General features: G+C 34.6%; 1 protein-coding gene and 1 long non-coding RNA gene across 3 annotated transcripts in view; one reads left to right on the top strand and one right to left on the bottom strand.

Moving 5' to 3' along the window:
• Positions 1-17242, bottom strand: part of LOC113236408 (bifunctional 3'-phosphoadenosine 5'-phosphosulfate synthase) — an 86368-nt gene extending 69126 nt beyond the window's left edge. The window contains exon 1 of one of the 2 annotated variants that reach the window (XM_026472446.1): positions 17084-17242. In XM_026472446.1, the coding sequence (XP_026328231.1) occupies positions 17084-17122 (39 nt within the window). In that variant the 5' untranslated portion in view covers positions 17123-17242. Of the gene's footprint in view, positions 1-12775; positions 12895-17083 lie in introns of those variants that run through there. The other variant, XM_026472445.1, reaches the window with a different exon arrangement.
• Positions 17243-19889: 2647 nt separating this feature from the next.
• Positions 19890-21048, top strand: LOC113236899. The gene is made up of 3 exons (XR_003310995.1): positions 19890-20014; positions 20639-20867; positions 20963-21048. It is a non-coding gene; the product is annotated as an uncharacterized LOC113236899 (long non-coding RNA).
• Positions 21049-26205: the final 5157 nt, after the last annotated feature.

Raw genomic sequence — 26205 nt, 5'->3', positions numbered from 1 at the left:
ACCAGTCTTGACGGTGAGCGGCTTGATGGCGAAGATTGTCAATTTGGTGGACTTTAATTCCATCAAATTGACAAGCTGCGCCGCTGGGTATCAATGCTGAGCCTCATTAGACTTCTCACTCAGATGTTACAACATTTTCAACAGAGAATCAGACTGAAAAAGAAGATATTTAATTGCTTTATCTCTAAATAAGATGTATATTTATTTTAAGATATTTGTATTGTTCTTGATTTACTTTTTTATTATTATAATTCGAGATGTTGATTGGTCCCATTAGCTGTAAATCCTATAAATATTGAAAATTATTTACTACTCTTCTTCTTTTAAATAAAAATTATTTAAATACACTGATTTGATTTATTTAGTTTTCTGACACTTTTAAAGAATCATTTGGGTGACAGTAGAAAAAAATCCGAAAAAACCGAATAACCGGTTTGTGCATGCCCTAATTGAAACCATCAATCCGCACCTCTACAAACATGGTAGACGCACTGCAAAAGCGAAGCAGCCCCATCAACATTCTAAACCCAGTAGTGTATTGGACCCGTAGGGCAATAAGCGCTTTTTAGTAAGTATAACTGAACCATAGGCTGCTCGTGTATATTTAGAGCTATCCAAGGAGTGAATAGGCATTTACTAGAGAAACGCGTAAATAACATATCTGTCTGCCATATCCTCTCTGGTCAGATCGTGTCGCGTCTGCGTCCGTCATTTTACTTTAAAAAAATTAAGGGGAAATGTTATCGTGGTTGTGTAGGTTTTGAAACGTGTGAATAGACGCGGAAAAATTCATTACACGATATTTAAATGTTTAAATACTCTCATAAACCTCTTACGTATTTATTATAGATAATTTCGTTGAAATATCTCAAATAACAATCAAAGAAACAGATTTTTCGAAGATGAACGTAGAAAATAATTAAAATGTTATGGATCTTTTTGTGGTTTTTTATTGAGATTTGAATTCATGTTTTTAACGTCAAAAAAACGATTTGTCGTGTGGTCGAAATACGTCAAAACGTTTATTTTGGTCTCACTTCACCTCATATAAATCAGGCTGACACCGACAAATAAATAATTGCAATTTGACAAATAATATTAGTTATTTTAGTTACCTGATTGCGAAAGGCGTCAACCTCGACCTCCGTCGCTTATTTTAGTACTTAGAAACCTTGTGCCGGTCATTGTTATTTAATAAATCGTGCGCAAAGATCAGGCGTAACACAAGGAAATAGATGTATTGACCTTAGCACATAGCATTCACAAAATAAAGAACTGTACGTTTAGCTGGATAACAATATCAGTAATAGTGGCATTATTATTAATACAAAGAAAAATTCCTCCGATACGGCTAGATTCGAACCAGCGCCTTTTCTATGAGCTTGTTGCAGATACACATATTCCGAACATATGGCGATAGATGATGAGAGTTCCTGAGGGTTCCGTACTGTCTGCAACTCTCTTTCTGCTGCATATCAATAATATGTTAATTCCAGGTACCTTTGCGTATGCTGATGACAGCACAGTTGTAGATAGGTACTTGACCAATGCAAGGGTCAGTGGAGAGGAAATCTAGTCTTAGCCCTTTGGATTTGACACTCCAGGCAGTCTCCAATTGGGGCGATGCCAATCTTGTCAAATTTAACGCTACCAAAACGTAAGCGTGGCTATTCTGCACAAAACCTGGACCTGTTGTCCAATTTGAACTTCGGCAGATACATTGAATCCATGACCAAAAATGCAGCAAGGAATCTTGGCATCCTTACCAAGATAAGGCGTTACTTTACACCGGGACAGTTGCTTCAGCTGTACCAAGCACAAGTCCGGTCGTGCATGGAGTACTGCTGCCACCTTTGGGATGGCTCTGCTACATATCAACTGGCCACTTTGGATTCAATTGACAATCGTGTCAAGAGGCTTATAGGTGACTCGGAATTAGTGGAGGCGAAGCTGCGAACCCTTGAACACCGCCGTAAAGTTGCCTGTTTATCGATATTTTACAGGATATATCACGGAGAGTGTGCGATGGAATTACGCGATTTAATTCCGCCTTCCCCTTTCCATCACCGGGGGACTAGGCGTAGGCTTGAGTTCCAACCCTATGTTGTGGATATTCCAAAGATTCGCACGAAGCGTTACGCTTCCATATTTATATGGCGAACCGCTATGGAGTGGAATTCCCTGACTGTAGACTTGTTCCCTGAACGTTATAACTTGGGCCTTTTCAAGGCGAAAGTGTATATGGCATTATTTAGTGTGCATGCTCCATCGTCGAGACCTCATCGTCACTTTCCATCACTTGAGATGGAGGTAAGTGAGCACTAATATTTTATTTAAAAAAAAACATTTGTTTTAGGTCTTTAAAGATTTTTAATGTCGTAGCGCCATCTGTGAGAATTCTATGAAAGTTTTTCTTCACTCAGCCTCAGGTACCTTTACAGCTATGAGCGGCTGACTAGCTTTCATAATTGTAATATTACGTTTATTGAATAAAATATCACGATGTTTCTACCACGGTATTTTATTATTTTTTGTGAAATTACTGCATTAGTTTGTTATAATTATTAATACAAAGATCAAACACTAAGAAACATTTCTTCGATCCGGCTGTATTAAAAAAAGATTCAAAGTCGCATTATTTTAACCCCCGATGCAGAAAAGGGAAGTTATAAGTTTCAAGACTGTGTATCTGTTCATGTCAGTCTGTGCATCGTAGCTGTTATACGGATGAACTGATCTCAAAGAACTTTTTTCTTTAATTGAAGGCTAATTTAATGGGGATTAGTAATATTTCATGAACATCTGTTTAGCTGTTTAAATATCATCAGCTCTTTTCCTGGAGAATTCCATACACTGATCCAATTTTTTTCACTCTTTCTCCATCTTCCTATTATGTTTCCAAATTTCATTATTACATTATTATAGTTCCCCGTTTTTAAAACAACAAGTCAAATACCATATCAGTGGCTGAAACGCTAACCGCGAAAAACCAAGAAAAAAGAAAGAAAGCAAGAATGCAAAAAATCGCACCATTAATAACTAACTAATACGAAATATTAGTTACTGCAATAAAAAAGGCGACCAGTGCACTTTAATATTTTTTTGTTATCTAATACATTTATAATTGACGTATACGTCTGTTGTAGGATCAATTAACGGTAAACACCAAATGGGCGAAAATTAGTTATACGAGCATATACAGTGCTATTAAAACAATTATATGTTGACAAAAACAGAGGTCACTTTTATGCAAATTACTCTTACGTTAATGGTAATACAGAAATAGTTAAAACTCTTTTGTCTGTTACGTTAAACTTACAGTTGTTTACACAATTGTTACTTTAATTATAACCGCACCATTTTACAAGAAATGGACTTCAGATAATACATTTACGTTATTACAGTAACTTGTCATTAAAATGTGAAAACATTTCAATTAAATGGAAATGGAATTTACTGATCTAGTAATTATCTTATATCCAAGAAATATATATCTAAAATAAGTTTAGATATAAACCTTAGTTTCATACTGATTAGTAAATGAAATAAGTGTACTCTAATTACATTTGTTTACCGTGAATGTACACCCAAAGTATGATATTTTTCTAAATTCTGCTGCCTTCGTAGCCGAACGGCAGTCTGGCATGGTAACGTGCCGCGCAGAGGTCCCAAGTTCGATTCCCGGACCCGGAGGAATATTTGCATGGCCTACATTATTTCTCTCGTGAGTTTGGGTGTAAGTTGTGGTTGTCTTTGTGTGTGTCCATGGCACCCGCGACACAGGGTGTCCCTAGTGCGCGGCTGTGTTGAGTGTGTGTGCTATTATTATTATTTATTATTATTATACTTAATTGACTGTTACTTTAAAAAATAACCGCCTTTAAAAATCATTCGTCGTTTACACTAATCGAGATGAATAGATTCAAGTGATCAATGCCTCTTACATGCTCATATGTTACTTTTTGTTGTTTAAATAATATAGACTGAGACTCTTAAATCAACATTTTATCCAAACGAACTGTCGGTTACCTTAAAATCCTCATTGTTTCTACAAACATTATGGCGGTTACGTTAATTACGGTATCCTAGGAACAATTGCTTCTCTTTCATACCTAAAAAATGTGTGCCGAGTCAGAAAGAGACAAAGTTTGTCTATTATTATAGTGTGAAGTACGCAGCACGTAGCACTAGAGCTGTTTATGGAAGGGTTCGTCCAGGGAAGTACTGCCGCCTTATCTATTTCTGCCGCCAAGCAGTAATATGAGCATTACTGCGTTCCTGTTTTGCAAGATAAGGGTTCCGGTGAAATTACAAGCACATGGGACTTGTCAACTTGCTCAGGGTGACGGGCGCAGTGGCAGTGCCCTTCAGATCTTTGCAATTTAAAGTTTTTAGTGGCAGTGCAACTGTTATGGACAGGCGTGTCGCTTACCACCAGGCGCACAACTTCTTCGACCCGTCACTTAGTATCATAAAACAACATGGCAAATGGTACCTAAACTCGTGAGACGATGACGCTTTGTGTCCTTCGGTCGCAATTATATAGGTTTAGTTTGTTTTGCGAGTTGCGTAAAATTGAAAAAAATAAACACCCGTACCAACTATAATTATTAATACAAAGATCGAACACTCAGAAAATTCCTTCGATCCGGCCGGATTCGAACCGACGTCTTCTAGCATACCGTGTCAGACGCCATACCAACTAAGCCACGGAACGAACCAGCGGACCACGAATTTTTCTATGTGCTTGCGTCGTACGTTTGTATTTGCTTTTTCAACGACTTTTTAGATTTATCTATGATATTATTTCGTCACCCAGTTAGATACCAGCTACCAGCCCCGGCTAGAGATGTCCCTATTCATTGTATTTAAATTTTTATTGAATTTATATTCAATTATTTTTATGTGAAATTACTCCACTAGTTTATTATAATTATCGAAGCTTGAAAGAATTTTTTCTGAGTGTTCGATCTTTGTATTAATAATTATAACAAAGACAGACACTTGAGGTATTACGACATAAACTGTACCAGATTCAGTTATTTCTCGAAAAGTAACATAAAATACAAAAGATTACCCGAGTTAGAAATAATATGTCAATATAAATCAATAACTCACCAAAAACCCACGTAACAGTCGGTCTACAAATGGTAGTGAACATATGTTAACCGAATTTAATACTGATACAGTCATACAGAAGATTACAAATACTGATTTTCCCGTTGCTAAAACAAATGCGACACATTACACAATTCAAGAAAACATACATTGATATTGTGTTGGAAGACGATCTCGATGATATATACTGGCAACGATTACCAATACAATAAATACGGACCCAAATTTACCAAGGCTTTATACAAACCCACTACCCATTTGAACAAAAAATACCATGATTTGAAAAAATGTGTAATGATGGTGTGATTCCCAAACACTTCACGTTCAAGACTATCTGAGCCTCCCTTTATTGACAAAATGGACATTGATCATCAAGATGGAGAGAGATGACTGCGGCAAAAACATCGTAGATAACGTAATTAATAAATATTGACAACTATGAAGCTAAACTGGTCGAAAGAAGTAAAAGGAAAATAGCGGGCAATGTGAAAAAACAACAGAAAAAAAAACTCAATGAACAAAAAAGAATTTCAGCAAAATGTTTGGTAAGAAAGATAGGGAGGGAAAATTAAAAGTAAATCGTGAGAAAACAATGCAAAACACATTATTTAGTCAGAAAAAGAAAACTCAGGGAAAAATAAAGCATGAGATAACGCAAAGAAAGCAGGAGATAATGCAAACAAATTACATACGCTTGATAATAGAATTACATCAAAATTTGATATGCTGTTTTTAAATAACCCTTTTGTTGTTGTATTTACAGTAACGACATTATTTTTTATGTTTAAAGAAGTTAGTTTTAGTTATTGTTTTATTTTTATTATTTAACTAAAATAAGTATTGAAAGACAAAAGCTGATTATAATAGAAGTCTTATTAGTTCAAAGAGATTAAATCATAAATTAAATAGTGATCTCAAATTAGAACTGGTTATTATTATTATTACTTAAATAAAACTTGTACATTACAATAATATTAATTTGTATGAATTTTGGTTTTTATGAATAAAAACTTTCATGTTATTTTAAATCTTATTCGTAAGGCGTTATAAATTCCTTGGTGATCATTATAGTACAGTGCAAATCACAATTCATAAATGTCGTGAGAGATACATTAAAAATTATATTATCATACTTTGTCAGTTACGCCATAGTTAACATTCAATGTTATAAAATATAGCGTGTAACACAACGTATTTTGAGCAAAACAATAACGTAAGCGCCATGCTAATCTTCGAAAAAGTCAGCGTTGGATTTATGCAATTAGATTATGATAAAGGTCCTTACAACTTAAAGAAACTTTGTTCAAACTTCATACTAATAAGATGAAAACAAAAGAGTTCTAGCAATTAAAAAAAATGGTTTTTGGTCTCTTCAGAATAATTTACTTTTAGCTGTTACGATCTGATGAGGCGGAAATGATCCTACAACTGACGATAAATTTAACATTTTACAAATATTGTTACAAACAGTAAAAAAAATCAATATGACGTAACATATTTCAATCTTTATCGATTTCTAATCAGGCAACAAAGGTTATTATATCAATCAATTTTTTTCAGTTACTACTAGACTGTCGAGCATAATGTACCTACACTACTTTTTCACACTACATCTAGTGCCTGGCACACATAACAACGCGTCTGGCACAACCCATACGAAGGGAGAAGTTTGAGGTGCTTTTTATTAAAATCTTTGAGTCTTCACTATTCTTGGATAGATAATCTCATTCATTATCACTAATAAAGTGTATTTCAATTACAGAGATAAAGCCTGCATTGCTGTTTTCCAAATAAAAAGAAAGGGGAGATGAAAGCAATTGAGCAAAGGGAAACTAAGTCTTAAATGCCAGGGCTACAAGGTTACGTAAAGATACTTATTGTAAATTTCTTTTTTAGCTATATTACCTTAAAGTGACTTGACGCATTGTACTTCATACACGGTAATGTTTTACTTGAAACTCAATTTTAGACATTCAACAAATAAACACAGAACATAATTAATTACTTGATTAGTTAAAAATACATTCACGGAAGCGTAGCAAATTCCAAACAGCACAATCTTCTGTGCGATATTTGTTAACTCATTTTCTCTTACTTAATGTACTTTAATTTTATATGACACGTTTACTTCCTTTTCGTGGCGTTTGAATATAGTTTAGTAAACATCAATTTGCAGTAAAACATAATGCATTAATTTGTTGTGCGGCGTGTTCTTGATTAAGTTAAAACCACTGTAGGGATTCGTGATACCGTCATTATGAGGCATAACGTGTACTGAAAACTTGATTTACGGTTCTAACTCGAAACTCTGAATACCGTTTATCTATGGCGACCAAGTACAGAAAAAAGATTGTGTGAAAGAAAAAATGTATATGAATGGAGTAAAATGACTGGATTAAAAAACATTCTGCGCCGCCCCGCCCGTGATACAAATACAATATACAACACGAAAAAGAATGATGACGACTCTAGCTAGCATATTAAAAAATGAAACAATTCCTCAAACAAATTCAGGGCTCTATTTATTTTGATTGAATATCGTTATGTTTTTACTACCTTGATATTCACATTTCATACACATTCATGTTTTTGTGAAAATACTCACTGGTTGTGAATATTGATAGAGAGATCGAACAACAACAACACAAAGAAAGATTCCTTCTGAGTGAAGAAATTTTCACAAGTTTCTCTTTCTCTAAGTCAGATGGCGCTGACGAAAAAAACCCTTCAAAGTTTAAACTTCAAACCCAGTACGCATATCTGCAACAAGCACAGAGAAATTCGTAAAATCTGATAACTTGGTTTGTAGCTCATTTAGCAAAAGCGGTAACCCCGATGTGGCAACAAACAGTCAGCAATGTTATTTGTGTTGTTCAATCTTTGCATCAATACTAACAACAAAATCCGAGTTAGATGATAAAATCTTGTATGGTATACTGTCACACGCTGTACTGTGAAATATCCAGCTTCATCATTGTAGTACCTAATAAGCTCTTGCAAAAACAAACAGGAATTCAAGCATAGTTTAAGTTTACGCGACCATTACTAGTACATAGGGCACACTATAAGTTTCCGGAAGCGGCCACTTACATAAACAGTATTTATAAAGTAATTACAACATTTGAAAATGGAACTCTTTGGCTGTAAAATACAGTTTGTTTCGTCTGACTGTCACTAGTTTTTACATTGTAGCGTCATTTTAGAAATTGGTTGTCTACATCACCATGGATTTAACTCGTGAAAATTTTCGTAGTATGAGCACCATGCAAGACGACTATTTATAGCTGGTTTGCGGAATTCAAACGCGGTCGCGTGAATCTCAGTGACGAATTTCATGATGGTCGCCCGTCCACTGCTGTGAACAACTAAAACATCGATGATGTGCGCCGTATGATCAAAACAGACAGGCATGTGACATACCATGAGATCTTTAGATATAGGTATGAGTCAAATACAATCAATACTACACAAACATTTAGGTATGAAAAAGCTGTGCTCTCGGTGGATCCCACACAATTTGACTGAGGCTGAAAAAACGGATCGCGTCACTTGGTGCAGTACCATGCTTACCAGATTCAATAATGGGGCGTCAAATTTGGTGTGGGACATAGAAATAGGTGACGAAACATGGATTGATAGTTACGATCCCAAAACAAAGCAGCAATCGAGCGTATAGATCTTTCAAAATGAGCCGAAACTAACCAAAGTGGCGCGCGTGCAAAGTGCCTCTAAGCAGATGTTTGCATCTTTTTTTAATAAAACTGGACACGTGGCTACTGTTGCTTTGGAGAATTATAGTACCGTGAACAGTGATTGGTACACGACCATTTTGTTTGCCGGAAGTTATCGACAAACTCCGTGAAAATAACCGTAAACGCCGTATCATCTTGCACCACGATAGTGCCAGTTCTCACACGGCCTGAAAGACAAATGAATTTTTGAAGGTGAACAACGTTGACCTTATGAGCCATTGCGCGTCCCGGACTTGTGACTTTTTTTTATTTCCAACAATTAAGAACCAGTTACGCGGTCAACGATTTTCATCACCCGAAGAGGCTGTCGAAGAGTATGAAAAATATGTTTCAGAGATTGTCACGGAGGAGTGGCATAAATGTTTTCAAAATTGGTTAATTCGAATGAAAAAGTGCATTAACGCGAACGGAGAATATTTTGAGAAACAATAAATTCATTTCTGACCATTTATAGTATTTTTTTCTTATTCATTCCGGAAAGTTATAGTGCGCCACACGTACATTTACAGAGAGGCACTTCTGTGCCCTGAGCTATAACTTATAAATATTATGATAATAGTTGAATCTAGTCGCGTTCGCGTAAAGCGTCTGCTTTGATACGTAATGAACAGTCCAATGAAATTTGCTATATATGCTACTTATAAAGAATTTTATGACTTACCTATGTTATACAAGCCCAATATTAAAGCGTAATAATTGATATTCGAAAAATATCAAACTGTAACACGTGCTATATTTTAATTGTTTCATAATTTAGGTGTGGTATATGTAGATAATATTCGCATAAAATCCTAAAAAACCTATAAAATGTGCTCCATTATTAATTTATTATTTTAACTTCGTGTCACACTTCGCTTCTGACAAACCTCTTTCACCTACTCCATTTTCCAGCGCATATCTCATATCTCAAATGTTGGTGACATTTTTGATCATATTAAGTTTATTGCATGTCACGATGTTTTACTACTCAATGGTATTCAATTATTTTTTGTGAAATTACTCCACCAGTTTGTTAATACAAAAATCGAACAATAAGATAAGGAACGAACCATCTGTGTTTTTACTTTATGACGTCTTCTTTGCCGTAGCGCCATCAGTCGGGAGCGCGTCAGCCACGGTACGCTGAAGGCACTGGTTAGAATCCAGCCGGATCGAAGTAATTATGCTCAGCGTTCGATCTTTGTATCAATTATGATTTGTGACCATGTTTAAGAAAAAAAACTTCAATAAAAAGGTGAAAGAAAAGGTCTAAATAAAGATCTAAATCGATCGATATACAGTCGATTCTTTTTTTTATATTATCTTAGACCAAATTCGTAACGAGGCTGCCTCCTTTTCCGCCGCCAACGAGTAACCACGACGGCGTTAATGTTATAATGAGTGACTTGATCGTTTTACCTATCTGCAATATAATATAGTGATGATCGAGGATATCTACATAACATAAAGGGTCACAAAACCAGTTTTACCTTGAGAGAAGATGGGGTCATTTCTATTTATGAACAAATTAAATATTTTTCTTCACAGTTCACTTCCACATTAAATTTTTTATTTAATTTTCAGGATGATCACATACATACGTCAATTGATAGGGATCTGATCAAAATTTGGGTAGGTATAATACGGAGTATACTATTTGCTCTGTGGTATAACGAACCATTGTTCAACTTCTTATCAATAGGATTAGCACGACAATTCGCGACTTACGTGAGAGCGACATAAAGTGCAAGATCTCGATACGAGAAAGCAGTATCTCGCGCTTTGTCGCTCTCGCGCTAGTCGCGCCCGGTCGTGCTAACCCTACACGGTTCGAAATTATCATGATATTTCTTTTCTTCGACAATTATCCAATTATATCCGATAACAAAATTCTCCATGCTGATTCATAGCTTTGTCACTTTAGTAATTGACACAAAATTACATACAGTGAGAAAACTAAACAAGCATGAAAAAATGTTTAGAAAAACGATTTAAGATAATTAGGTAATTTTAAATATATAAGATAATTAGGTAATTTTAAATATATACCTTTGACACGTTGGAATACGTCTCTGATACAAATACACGTGACAACTTTGCTAGCGGTAGCATTTTGTTGTTCCAATTAATGTTATTATATTTATCGTGATTATTATCACTTCGAATCCTAACTCATAGGGCCTAGAGGCCGAAAATACTTCTGGAGTCATGCAAAGACATTAGCAAATTAGTAAATTTCTTATTATCTTCGTAAATTTTGTATGCATCTCATTATTTCATCTCTCCCGCTCCTTTACGTTACCATTCGAACTGAGATTTCACCGTTACTATACTAAAGATTTCCTATCAATTATGCAGCTAAGGAACTTTATACCGTGTTATGTATTTTTCGAACGAATAACTCTGGATATTTTCAAAGCCAAAATGAGGTATGGTTATAGAGATATAAATGGCTAATTGATAATGTTTTCTATAATGTAAATGAATTTTATAAAGAGACATCAAATATTTGACAATTGTACTTCAAGTAAATTTTATTTTAAGGACAATTTGTAGTAGTTGAATTTTAATGACTGTAATTTTAAGACTTGTACGCCCGACTTGGGTAAGAACTGTGAATCAAATGGCATGTAACACCTTTAATCTTCTTGTAGGGCCAGCACGATAGGGCGCAACTTGCGCGAGGGCGACATAGAAAAGCTAAATATTGCTATTATCTGCGGGAGTATAGCAGTATCTCGCGCTTTATGTCCCTCTCGCGCAAGTCGCGTCCTCTCATGCTAGCCCTACAACTCATACTAGTTCATACCACAAATCGACTCATCCGAAAAATAGAGTCCGACGTGATTATACGACTAAAATAGGATAAATACATAATCTCGTTATTCTAAATAAGGCCTAGCTATAGGTAGGTGTATTCAGAATGTTATGTATTATTTTGTTTCGGAAATATAAAATCGATCAATGGTCGATCTGATATCCACAGCTAAGAACAGCGAACGAAATGTACATTGTCCTGAGAATAAGCAGTCTTGCACATAGGTCTTTGTTCTACAGATGAGTCGAAATGTTTCGACTCATCAATCAATCATTCAATTTTCGCCCACACCATTTATAAGGTGTGATTATGTTTAAAAGACAGGAAGAATTAAACTCTTATACAATGGAGATTAAAATCAAGTTAACACAGTCGTTTACAAATTATTTTTCTACAATTTGCAGTATTTGAAACGTCTTCGCTATCTGTAGACTCAGTGCGTAATTAGTGCAAACCTTTCATATATCTAATCTTATGTAATAGCACTGTTTATCTTGAATATAAATCTTGATTATACATTATAGCAAATTTTTATTTACATGTATGATTAAGCAAAATTATACACTTATCCAATTTTTCAAGTGAAAACTGAACCTTGAGTCATTTGCACAAAGTTTACATCGATAAAAGTTATACATTATATTCTAGTGTATGATTGATAACATTTTTAAAGGAACATAAACTTACTTTGCACCGTTCTTCTACGTAAACAATATAACAAAAAAAAAACTAAATATTTTAGAATTCGGAGTCCGTGGACTTCATTTGTAAACGACACATAATATGTCATATAATATTAAAGTAGGTATTTTAATGTTTGTACAAGAAATTACTGATCATTGCCTTCAAAAGCCAATAAACAAATGCGTGGTTATATTTTTTACGGCAAGTGGCAAAAGAAAGTAGATATAAGATGAGTTGTAGTATGTTTTGTTAAGGAAATAATAAAACGAGTGAAAGTTGCAAGACTTCTCCCCTTTACATTCGAGAAAGTATACGAAAAGGATTTTAAATCACCATTTCAACCATTTTTTATGGAATTTTAATGTTATACAATGCACTACATAAGTGTATGTTAAATAGCACAATTTAGAAAAAGAATATTAACCTTATCAGTGCCTTTTCCCCATTGAGAAATATTAAATTTCTCATAAGCCTCGACGACATGCTGATTCCTTTGTTGCAAACTCATTTCGAACCGCGATAAAAAAATTAAACTTTTGAAAAATCGAATAAACACTTTCCCGCCAATAAATTACATTCGAAGCCCGAACCGGTTTGTCGAGAATGCGGCAGCGTGCGCGCCGCCGTATTGAATACTGGTGTTACAACGGTTGGTCGATTCATAATATATCACTAGTAACAAAAAAGCAGCACGAAACTACTAGCCGATATGCTAGATATGATAATAGTTATGATAACTTCATACTTATGAACAAATGTATCAGAGACGTAGATAAGAGACGAAGGGTCATGTCAGTTTTAGACGGGGTAGGCATATATATAATTCCGAAAGTTATTAGAAGTTATTATCTGAGTTAATAAGAGACAATTGAACGCACCGCCTCGCATTTGCTCATAGCCTTAATGAATTACTGTCAGCCGTGTACAGTCAAGAGCATAATATCAAGCTTAATACTTTGCACCGTTCTAATCGTTAGAGGAATAAAGTTGAATTTAAATGTATGTGTCAAAATTGACGTGCTCTTAAATTCAATTCAAAATAAATAGTTTTTCTAAATTTGGTCAAGTGTAAACATAAATAAAACTCGGTGAATGGAAAACCCTAGATGGCCATAGGCAAGTCTGGGATCGTTTAGAAGAGTGGCGTGTCTTTGTTACTTTGTTTTATTAATATCACTAGCTGCAGTAGGTAATATCGTAAATGTTTCTTTAGTCAATTTTGATTGGATTCCCTATCTTCTTCACCGTTTTTTTGTAGGAGTGGTATTGTAATTAGTATGAGAATTAACTTATATATATATATAACTTATACTATATTAAATTCATACGTATCATATTATGTTTGATTCTGCATTCTCAGTACTAACCATTCAAAATTGTATTTAAATTTAAACTAACTAAACTTAAACTCTCAGTTTATATAGATTGTAAAGTCCACTATAAGAAGACTAACTTTGGAGTAACTATACAAAAAAGCACACAAAAACATATAACATTAGTTTCTTTAGGTGAATATAACCTAAAATACTGCTTGACTGAGAATCATTTAACCGGTCTACGTCATTCCTAGAATACCTATACCACAAAGATTAATTTTATAACTAGTTTTAATTAAGAAAAGATAGACGTGTAATTGTAACGCAGTTAGGAAGTACATTTTTAACTGAGGAATGTCTAACCTGTCTTTGTACTTACGTGCACAATGGACAATTTAGAAAACTGGAATCAGCATACCAGCAATTAATGTAGAACTTATTAATATAATATTCATGGAGACAACTTGGAGAGAAACATAGTTAGGTTTTTTCGCTATTTTAACTTTTGTTTCTCAACTATTAACTATTATATTGTATCCAATTGCTTTATAATAGGTACTAACTTTTATTCAATAAAAACAGATATCAAAAAAAAGGATCATACATTTACAACCTAATCAGCATTAGGGGTCGTCAATTTCGTCAAAAAACGGAATTTACAAGAGATATCGTCAAAAATTTACTAACTTACTAGAGAATCCGGCCCTGGGGGTCTACTGCCGTTCTCTGTCCGACATCCGTCCAAAACAATTACTGTCAAATAAGTATTACTCGATGAAATAAAAAAACAATGTCAAGTACGAAGCTTCGTTCGTATCATGTGTCTTTTAATTTGGTCGAGTATTACTTATTTGACAATTTGTTCGGGACGGATGTCGGACAGAGGACGAGAGTGCAGGGTCTGGCTTAAAAATTTCCATTATACTGGCGCTTTGCCTCGCAGGAAAGCAATGAACACCTGCTAATCCAACCATAACCCAGAGCGATATCGCAGTCCCTATCTCTGAATTGACGAACCAATTATATTTATACAATCTGTATGTCATTAAATTATAGATCTTGATGGAGATGCATATTGTCTTGCTTCTCCCTATTAGTATTATGGTGGCTTCATTCAGGGTCTATGTAGCTCTTAATCACTTGGCCAACAAGTTCAAAGTACTGAAGGATTTTCCTGGTTCGACAGTTTGATATTTTAGGCTGATTACACACGGCACTGTAACAACAGCGATACCGCTGCCGCTCCGCCGCCTTTATGGTCAACTTTGCGTTTGTATATGTATATACTTTCACACACGCACCGAGGCGGCGCGGCGGCGTCAATAGATACCGCGGCAGCGGCGGCGAGTGCTGCCGCAATTCTCTACTAGTGTACTATTTTAGTTGGTCACGCGACACGGGCTGCAATTGTGCCGTTGGTACTCTTCCGGTGCCGCGGCGGCAAAAAAGCGCCACCATGTGCAATCAGCCTTTGTTGTGACCTATGTCTACCCCCAGTATGGAGCTTCGTACGTCCATCATGGGACAGCATTTGGTAAGAAGATGCAGAGGAGTTTCAACCGCGTCATGGCAGAAATTACAGACTCCCTCTGCCTAAGATTGGCAGCAGTCTGATGCGATTTCTGCACAGTACCAGTTTCTCGACAGTGCTTAACACTGTATGCAGTTCTCAGGACTTTTGAATGCTTAAGACCATTGGTCTGAAGCCAGATGTCCTGTGTGCTCTGGTTCAGCAGAGTGAACTTTGCAACTCCTACCTAAATTTCATATAAGATGTAGAATCCTACTGAGATCTCAAAAGCGTACATTCCCCATTAATCATTATATACCTTTTTATATATTATGTGAATAACAGTCATTGATAGAATGAGCTTGAGACAAGCTGCATCTCAAAATGTGAAGTGCTACACTGAACATATGTAGCCCTGAAAAATTTGCCTAATGCCAATTACGATGACGAGAAACTATGCATACACTGAATGTGTTAAAAAGGATAAGTAGGGTAGACTACTTATGATAGATACCATCAAAGCCCAAACTTCTACCTCCAAAGAGGAATGGAATAGAGCTGTTCTCCAGCAGACTTCATATCTGCAAATGAGAGGGAAAGAAGCTTAAGTGCCAAATATTATTTTTCCTACAGAGCATTTTAAAGAGAATGATCTCAATAATAAATTTAAAATCAATCTTAAGGTCAAATACCACTCAATTAAATAAAATCAAATACTCACTACAGACATATGGCATTACAGATATTATTTTGTTAATTTAAAATAACGAAATAGTATGGTTGTTGAAACATGACTCATGTGTGACCCTTTGGAAGATCTTTACAAAGAGTTTTACAAAGTCAAGCTAGCTAAGATTGGTGCTCTTATTTAAAATAAGAGCACCTGTAATTATAAAGTTTCTACAAGCTCCAAACTGATTTTAGCACCAAAATGCAGATTATGGCCTAGCTTTAGAGAAAGTAAAAGAGAATGGCGTGGTCCACATAATTTTATTAAAGGTAGACAATGAAAGGCAACAGGCTGTGTCAAAAAATTATATAAAAAGGTACAAACAGTATTAAACACTCCCTGCTAATACTAAACGGTCTTATAAACAGTCCACTTATCCCAAGAGATCCTATATTCCAATGATGAAAAAAAAGTAAATCACATGAAGTTCGAGTCCTGATGAGGATACACCATGACCATATTCTCTCGCTTTGAGAATTTTGATGGGATTGATAACGGAATGAACCAACGTAAGAATAGTGGATGGAAAAGGAATTCAGGAATGATCAAAATTTTTAAAGTTAGGGGCCAGGAACCTGTAAGGAGGGTGATAAAAAGGAAGGGTGAATGAATGAGGAAGGAAGGATGGTGGTGAAGGAGGTTCGACATCATCACTAAATTATAATTCAATTAATATCTTTTATGGAAAATATCATGTGTCATATACTGTGTTTATTATTCACTAAAAACAAATATTTAACACTGATAACATTATGAGTAATTGAGACTATTATAAATTCCATTTCACTGATAAAAGATCCACAGATAGCAATAATGACAGTCATAAGTTTTATTTTACTTTATTATATAACCATATTATTATTTATTATATAACAATTATTTATTTTTTATTTGATTATAGACGAGATAACATAGGTAATAAAATATGAAATATTTATAAAACGGCGACCGGTAGTGTTTCACAGCGTAAATGCATTTATTTATTTTATTATCAAGAATTCAATTTAAAAATGCTTTTTAATTTTTGTGAGATAGAACAGAAGTAATCAGCATTTTCTAGCCGAATTCAATTTATACATATACTATAACAGAAAACATTATAGTTTTTAAACTTTACGATGAGAATAAAACATCATTATCATGTTTTTCATAAGAAATTTATAAGAAGTAACTCACGGTTTTCAGTTTTTTCTTCGCTCCGGAGGGTCCATCCATGTTTAATAAAGAAACACTTTTTACAAAATTACTTTTTTAATTATTATGGATTTATTTAAACTTTATTGTTGTGTTTAAAATACCGAAAAAAATTATTTTTCTAAAGCACTCGGTGAGCGCTAGCGAAAAGAAAGAGGTGAGGGGGGTTTTGACAAGTTGGCTGTTTTGACATTAAGCATTTCGTTCAGAAATGTAAATTTGAGAGAGTTGTGAAGAGCTCTCTTTGTTCCTTCGACTATGAAAACTTTTTTCCCATCATCTAAGCTTTGTTCCTTCGACTATGGAAACTAAAGGTCATATTACGTTGACATATATAAATCAAACGTTATATGTATATGATGCATTTCGACGTCGAAAACATAAACATGTTATTGTCTTTGTTTAACTATTTCGTGCCGTTTTAAGCCAAAAGAGAAAGCATTACATTGGTCTGTGTCAAACACGGGAATCGAAAGTACGTAACGTCATCTTAAATGCTAACCGTGTCCATTTCGCAGTACATGAGGTACATGATACAATTGTCAAAGGGAAGTACATCAAATGTCAAAACAGAAGCCAAATAACCCAAAAAAAAAAAAAATGTTTTTCCAAATGTACTATTGAATTATTCGCATGTATTTTAATTAAATTGGACAAAAATATTGACAGCGAGAATAATTAGGTATTAATAAAAATGCGACGCTGCAGCATTGAGAGATGTGGCTTTAGAAAAAGTCCAAATCAGTCGAAAGTTACATTGCACAGGTACGTATTATTTTTTTGTATATAATCACACAATAGCCCAAATGTTTCATGTAATTAGACTTATTTAAGTAGTTTATTTATAAATCTTGCCAAATTTTGCTGTTGTTTACTTTAGATTGCCCGTTTGTATACTTTGATGATTGTTGTTAACGATTATTTTGAGATAGTGTTGATCTTGTAAGCATACACACAAGAAAGCCAGTAACGTGAATACTAGAATCCGCAGAAGCCTGAATGGACTTGTACTTGACAGTTAGTTAAAAGACGTTATGTAAATATGTACTAAAATGTAGGTTAAAGGCGTACCTCTTAAAGTAATTTTTATATTTTATTTAGTAAGTAAAATTAATACTATGTAATGTTATATACCAGTAAAGCAGGTATAATTAAGTAAGAATACGCATGTCGCCATCAAACTGCACAGCAGTTTGGTGGCTTTTACTAAATTAGTAAATAAATCTTGAAAATTAATTTTAAAAAAAGTTTAAAAATGTGTTGACATTTATAATAATATAACACTCGAGATTATATTATATTGACTTGAGTTTGTTTAGGCATACTTTGGTTACAGTAAACTGAAGAACCAAAAAAATACAGTTTCAACATTCCACTTCAACAAGCCGTACATTTGCATATCGATAGTAACTTATCGATACATTATGGTACAACACTAAAGAAATCCGCCATTTGTTTCAAATGTTGGTTATATGCACGTTAATTATGTAGTTAGGGTAGCTCCTTTCTTTTATTTTTTTCCCATCCTCTAAGCTTTGTTCACATACACAAATTAGAAAGATATCATATTATCTAATATTCTGACAGAACGCACGCGAAACCAAATACTGACTATATAACAATAGCATGTTCCAGACCGATACGATAGGTCGAAAAAAAAATGCCGAATAGGTTTATGCTAGAGAAGGCATTACTCTTCTTTTATTTTCCATCCTCTAAGCATTACCCTTTGCGACACAGATGTTCATTGTCAGATTAATTTTTTTTTGTGTCGTCATGCTTAATCGGCTTAGACTATGGAAACTTTTTTCCATCCTCTAAGTTAATCGGGGTTAATTCAATGCATTCTTGCCATATTCTTGCACTTTTTTTATAATTCGCATGCTGGGGTGCTATGTAGGAGGTGGTCACTATTAGTAACCACACCGTGAAGAATGTAGCGATGAGCGTTGAATGAACGAACTAGTCGAATCGAATCGACGGTTGACTTCCGTTTAACGCTTCGACTGTTTATCGTTTTTCGATTAACTGGTTACATTTGTCAACTATAGTCTATAGTAGAATGTTAGAATTATAGTAGAATACGTCGACGCGTTTATTAACGCGATTCGATGGTCAAACTAATTTGAACTTTAAATTCAGCAACGGTAATTTGATATTTAAATATGTGCGATAAAGTAGTATAGGCTATTTAGTAATGCAAGATGCAAAAAAAAAGGACGACGGTAGTTAATTCGTGAGACAGTAAAGTCCGTTTTTAGTGAAGATGGAAAAATTTGACAATTCATTGCGCAAAAGTGTTGCCCGTTCTCAAGTAGCTAGTGATTGCAGTCGATAAATATGAATGAATGAATGAATGAATTATCGACTGAATATTGGTTACGCTTACGCAATGATTGTCCGAACTTGTTAAATTTGAATCATCATCGGCCCATTATTCGTGCCACTGCTGGGCTACTATTGCTTTTATTATCGTGTTAAGTTTTTTTTTGTTACTGTATTTGTTGCGTATTGCATCGCAATATGGACAACCCAGGACCATCCACTTCTTCGGGCATTTTATCGCCTCGAAAGAAAAGACAACGTATTGCTCTCAGTACTACTGAGAAGATGATGACGGAGAATGTATATAAATACATTGTTCAGGAAGAAAACAAGGGTTGCGATCCAAATCTTTTAGAAGCTGCCAGTAAAACAGAATGTGCTAAAAAAACGGCTGACATTCTGGGCATTTCAAAATCAACTGTTTATACAGTTCTAAAAGAAAAATGCGAAAATATGAACTTTTAGCCCCCTAAACCGAAAGGCAGGCGAAAAAGCTACATAGAAAAATTCGATGAATTCCATTTGGAGGCCATAAGACGCAAGGTTCATCAATTCTTTTTCCGAAACGAAGGTCCAACTATTGCCAAGGTAAGCATTCGCAAATCAATATTCACTTTGGTAGATTATTTAAATAACTTGCTGTAGTTGTTTAGGTGCAGAAATCTTGGCGTACGACGTGTTTGTCAATTAAAGCTATCATTACAGTCAAATTGCGTAATTCGCACCAGAGATGGGCCAGCACTCGGGTTTTTCCCGACACTTCGTTAACGTCGAACTTAAAAATCAGGTTTATAGCCCATGAACATCTGAAAACGAGGACGGTAATTATTTGTAACTAATATTTACCGTAAATCGAATTTGATCAAATTTTATGATATTATGCATCTATTTGACGATATTGTCATTCAGTCCATTTAGAAAAGACCATGAAACCGTAGTGTCGGCTCGATGCAAGCAGGTGCCTAGATAAGAAAACGGAATAGAGAGTGCAACCGCGCGGCGGGACAATAGCTTTTGTTTTTTAGTTTAGGAGTGGTATTAGCAAAAAACCAATGCTTTTGTTCTTATCTGCGCACGTGCTGGCACTGCGCCGCTCCGGCGTGATGGTTTCGTGGTCTTTTTAGATTAGTGTGGTCGTCTATACCTGTATTAATTGATAAAAAGTAATACTACTTGAACTAGATTTTCATGACTAACAATTTCTACTTCCAGGTCCAGGAAGCCATCAATGATGATGATACGCTACCTAACTTATCGAGAAGTACAACTTACAAAATACTCAAACATTTAAATTTTAAATATGCGACAAGAAACAGGAAAAGTTGCTTAATTGACCGTCAAGATATAATTTTGTGGCGCAAAAAATATTTATTAGCGATCTAGCAATATCGACGGGAGGGAAAGGTTATATATTACCAAGATGAGACTTGGGTTAATGAAGGTAATATACCTACCTACTTAATCAATGACTCAAGTAACTACTACAAAACGCAAAAAGAATACTAAAATCTATAAGTTACTCCTGTTTTTTTGCAGGTCACACAATGAAAAAAGTCTGGCAAGATACACAAATCCAATCACGCAAAGATGCATTTTTAGAAGGGTATTCTACGGGATTAACGGACTCTAGAGGAAAGGGGAGGAGATTAATAATTAGCCACATTGGCAATGAAGAGGGTTTCGTGGAAGGATGTCAGCTGATTATCGAAGCAAAAAAAAAACAAAGCCGATTATCACGAGGAAATGGATGCCGCACATTTTGAAGAGTGGTTGAAGCTGGTGCTGCCAAAGTTGAAAAACGGTTCAGTCTTGGTATTGGACAACGCGCCTTACCACTCACGACGACTGGAGCAGACACCTACTACTACTTTTTTGAAACGTACTTCCTTTTGTTTTGGTAATAAAATAACAGTTCGTGATGAGTTGGGTGCGATTTCACGATTGTTTACGTATGTACTTGTTGTGATAATTACAAATTATTAATTTAGCTCGTTATTATTTTAATTTATTGTTTAATTATTGTATAAATGTACAAACATAGTTTTTAAACTATATGTATAGAAATAATATAGGTGTAGGAATAGTTTATTGAACTTTATGCAATTATGTCGTCGGGACGAAGTCAATTGTAGTATCACTTTGAAAAAGATGCTAGCAGTGGAAAAGCATTGTGTAATATATGCAAAGAAAAATTGTCTTATAAATCTACTACGGCAAATTTTAAAAGCCATTTGCGAAGGAAGCATGTGTCGGTTTTTGCATCTCTGTCGTCGATTTTGGTACAGGAGCAATCAATTCACAATTTGTAGTTTTCATTTCACAAATATAATTTTATTTTACTTAAACTTATACTTAAGTAAAATAAAATTATATTTGTAAAATGAAAACTACAATAGTACATATTCTCAAAATCTACTTAGTTGATCAACCGTCTTATTATCGTTGCGTTAAACGTTAATAAGTACAACGAAATTCGACCTAAGTTGAATGATCGACTAGTTGACGAATTTAACCAGTTGAAGGATTTAACTAGTCGACGGATTTAACTAGTTAATCGACTAGTCGACTGTCGACGGTAAACGGTTACGTTTCGTTGATGGAAAATGCGTCAACGACTCATGCCTAGAAGAATGTGACAAAAATTAATTTTAAAATATGGCTTTATTGTCAATATTGAACTTTATGCACTGAATTTATGCTAAAAGACATGAGTTTCGAGCTTCGGAGGAGTAAAAGTGTTTTGAATAATAAATAAATATAATTTTCATAAAAATTTAATTTTTCTGATCCTCGAAACATGATTTTCCCTCACGATAGCAATGAGGGACTGCATATTTTGCAGCTTCAAATATAGGACTATTCAGGTGGTCTATGCAGATCTTTTTTAGATTTCAGAGTGCGAGAAGTACACACACAAGATCATCGGACTTTAGACACATCAACGGCATAGAGTGAAATTTCAGTGTATAGCTGTAACAGTGACAAAACCTATGTTGAAAAGAAAAATGTTTACCATAGTATAATCAGTTAGTCTTCTTCTTCTTCTTTTTGCTTATGCCGTACCCTTGTTGAATTTCGCTAGTATCGAGTTTTCTGCTTAATAATTTTTGAAACCTTTGACAGGTTCTGTCGATAATTTCGAAAAATAAAGTCTTGTTATCCAAATCAGCTGGATACACGGCACAATTTTATTGGAAACCACTTCTGATAGCCGGCTCGAACATTGATAATGATAACAAAGTCGGTAAGTACTTGCTATCGCTTTAATTTCAAGGTTAAAAACGAACTAGTTTTTGGGTAAGTATTACATATTAATCTGTTTATCTCGTAACCGGCTCACTAAGGTGTTCACTGTAGTTTAGATACCTTTTTTAACATATTTTTTTCACACATCGCTTTTATTTATTGAAACAATGCTCTAAGCGATCACAACACCATTTCGGGAATAGTTTCCTGTACCAGTCACAGGGTCGTATTCGAGAACTCTACTCAATGCTCAAGTCAGGACTTGAGTATGATTTGAAGCACTGGAAATACGACCCTAATGACAAGGACTTGAGTATGATTTCTAGTGCTTTAAATCATACTCAAGTCCTGACTTGAGCATTGAGAGTACAACCCACAATCTTATTTGTTCTCTGCCACAATCACAAAGTATTGTCCAATACTTACTCTGTGGTATCCTCTATACTTTACTATCTATACTCTTTGGTATCACGAATTCACTATGGGCCTTTTGGAGGGAAAAGTGTCGTTTTTATTTTGACTTTCAATTATCTTGTGAAATCTAATTTAAAGTGGAATAGGATAGTGCTATTGTGCCTTAATCGAAGATTAAAACGCGTAATTATACGAATCTCGAACTAAAATACCCGTATCTGCCCGTTCTAAGGAATTCCGAGCCAATCCAAGCACGCCGCACTATGGGAACCTTGACTCCTTTTCATATCATAAATCTATAACTTCCGTGTTTTTGATGATATCTACCTGATTTTTTTTCTGGGTATAGGTACCTAAATAGATATTCTCTTAAATAATATACACTTTATAAGTCAAATTTTATTTATTATACTTATAAAAAATTAAGGAATAAAAAAGTATTAATTTCTTAGATTTAACCATGCATGTTCTTATAAATTTATAGATTAATAAGATGAAGTACCTACTTTAAATATCAAGAATACATAAAAACATAGCTTAGTAGTCACTCAGGAGCTTGCTTCATCAAGAAGTTCCAAATATTTATTGTTGTAAGGTTTTCTCAAGCTTGTAATGTATGGATCAGAGGTATACAAAAGTGTGTGTATAACGTCTTCGTTGGTGGCTGCCCTCGAACATTTTCTTGAATGATGAAGTCTGAACTGCTTGTAGTCTTTGTTTCGTGACTCTTGAGCGTCTTCAGAGAGTTGTCCAAGAGGCAAGACAGAAAAATGACGTATGACACTTTCACCATGAATCAACACTTTGTGCACTGATGACGGCATGTAATACCATTTATATTTATTAACATACAGCTGCGCTGTATCGAATGCATACTGTCCAAATTTCGTGGCATCAATACCTCTACCACTTGACATGACCTGAAGTATAACATAAAACCGTTTTATTAATTCCTCATTTATTCCAGTGATTTCTGATGAACAAATGCAATGGTAGTTTTGGAAAAATCTTCTGGCTGTATTACCGTCATTAGTGTTGCCACTTACTTGCTTAGGTTTATCTATATTCAATCCAACTTCTTCTCTGAACCTTCTTTGTACGTAAGCTTTCTTTTGCTTTTTAAAATCTTTATTCTCTGTTGTTGCGGCAGACCGTGTTTCAAAACCTAGATTGTAAGATAAATGTAAAATAAGTTCCATAAATCTGATCCAACAATGCAAAGTTGAAAGCCCATATTGATAAGAAGGTTCATCCACTGGTTTGTTTCGCACTCTTTCTAAATTTTTCATTTCTGTGGGTCTTGCATTGCAAATAATGCACACAGTACTTGAGGAAGTTTCTGACAAAACTTGAGCCACTTTCCCATCAATCATAGTTAAAAACAACGTGTGTTTTATTTCAATACCTTCTCCATTGTGATTAATTAGGGAAGGATTCAGGGCTAAAATTTGAGCATTAATTTCGCTGACTACCAGTGTTGTTTTCTCAGCTGTTTCTTTTGAAAATTCTATCAAAATTGGTCGGCAAAATCTCACTGACGAAGGAACAGGATTAGTCCACAATACTTCATTAGTATTGGTATCAATAAGTCGCAATGGCACTAAAGATTATATAAATAAATTAGAGTCTGAAATTAGATTACTCTCTTCAGACAGGGGTTGTTTGTATTCGCTTTGTCCACTTGATCCATCACAGCCCCATTTGGAATATAGCATTAAGTGGGTTGAACCCACTTTATAAACATCATTAATTTTTAGAAGTCTGGCTGGAGGGTGATCTAAAAGATCTTGTAGTTTTATTTGTGCTTTTATGTTAGTAATTTCAACGCTAGATTCTGGTGGATAGCACATTCGCTTAGCTTGACGAATCGACTTGTAAGAAGGAAACAATAAGCAATTTTTTGTAATTAAACAATTTCTCATATTGTCATACTGTGCCTTGTTCAGATTTAATTTTATAAAAATGCTGAGTGCTTCGTCTTTTGAATACGCGGTTATATGTGCTGGTTCATTAAGAAGACTATTGCGTATTTAACTTTTTTTTTTCTGACGGCAATGTTCGTAAAACTTCAACAATTAAGGCTTCTTCTACTTCGCCACGAGACCTTAAGCCCTGTATGTACGAGTTCAATATGAAATCAAGTCCACATGAATCAAGCAATTCCTTGTTTTTACGTTTTTTTGTGCTCACTGAACTATCTTCGTACGTTTTAGAAGGTCTTCCTCTTTTTTCTTCTGATGTAGAAGGTTCAGGTTGGCATGTAGGTTCTTCTAGTTTCACCGTGAATATGCCATCCAACCAATTGCTGTTTTTACTTAAAAACAGATCTTTCTTTCGACCCGCTTTAGAAAAGCGTTGACGAAACTGGTTTATGAAGGATTTTTGAATATTTGCTATAATTTTTGCTATGTTTTCATCTGAAGATTCTGTGAAATTGCTTCGTATATAATGTGTAATAGAAACAACATAATTCGAATCACTTTCAATCAACACGAGACTTAAGTCGCGTCTGGTGCACGAGAATTCACTCATTGCGGAAAGTTACTGCGTAACAAACTTTTGCTAATAACAAAAACTAATGAAGAACTAATGTTTAATGAAAAAGTCACTAAATAATGACAGAAGACGAGTGCAAAATTACTTGATAAAAACTAATTTATCATAATGCGGTTATGCGGTTTTTAATGGTACTGTTTGTCAATTGGAATCAAATTCTGTGAGAAATATGTGATAAAAATACCGCAAAATATAAAATATAATCTAACAATAGTGTCATATGCGTTTTTTGACGGTACGGGCAGAAAATTCCGAAAAATAGAAACTCTTAATGTACGAAATTAAAATTAATAAAAAGTGTACTGCATATTTCATGAAATTAAAACATGTTCCGCACTGAAACCACAAGACATTTTTGTTTGCCATCTAAGTATATCATATTTTTTACAAAATAACATAAAAAATAGAACTTCGGCAAGCTTCGGCAACTGTCATATCTCAAAGTCAAAGATTAGAAAAAGAAAATATTACATATGATGTTTATATATTTTTGTTTAAATAATGTTGTGCTAAATTACACATTTTTTATATCTGAAAGTAAAGTACACATTCCAAGCTTTCTA

The sequence above is a fragment of the Hyposmocoma kahamanoa genome, unplaced genomic scaffold (genome assembly GCF_003589595.1).
Source record: "Hyposmocoma kahamanoa isolate Upper Pololo Valley unplaced genomic scaffold, ASM358959v1 92, whole genome shotgun sequence".
NCBI classification, from domain to species: domain Eukaryota; kingdom Metazoa; phylum Arthropoda; class Insecta; order Lepidoptera; family Cosmopterigidae; genus Hyposmocoma; species Hyposmocoma kahamanoa.
This window is presented reverse-complemented; position numbering and strand designations above follow the sequence as displayed.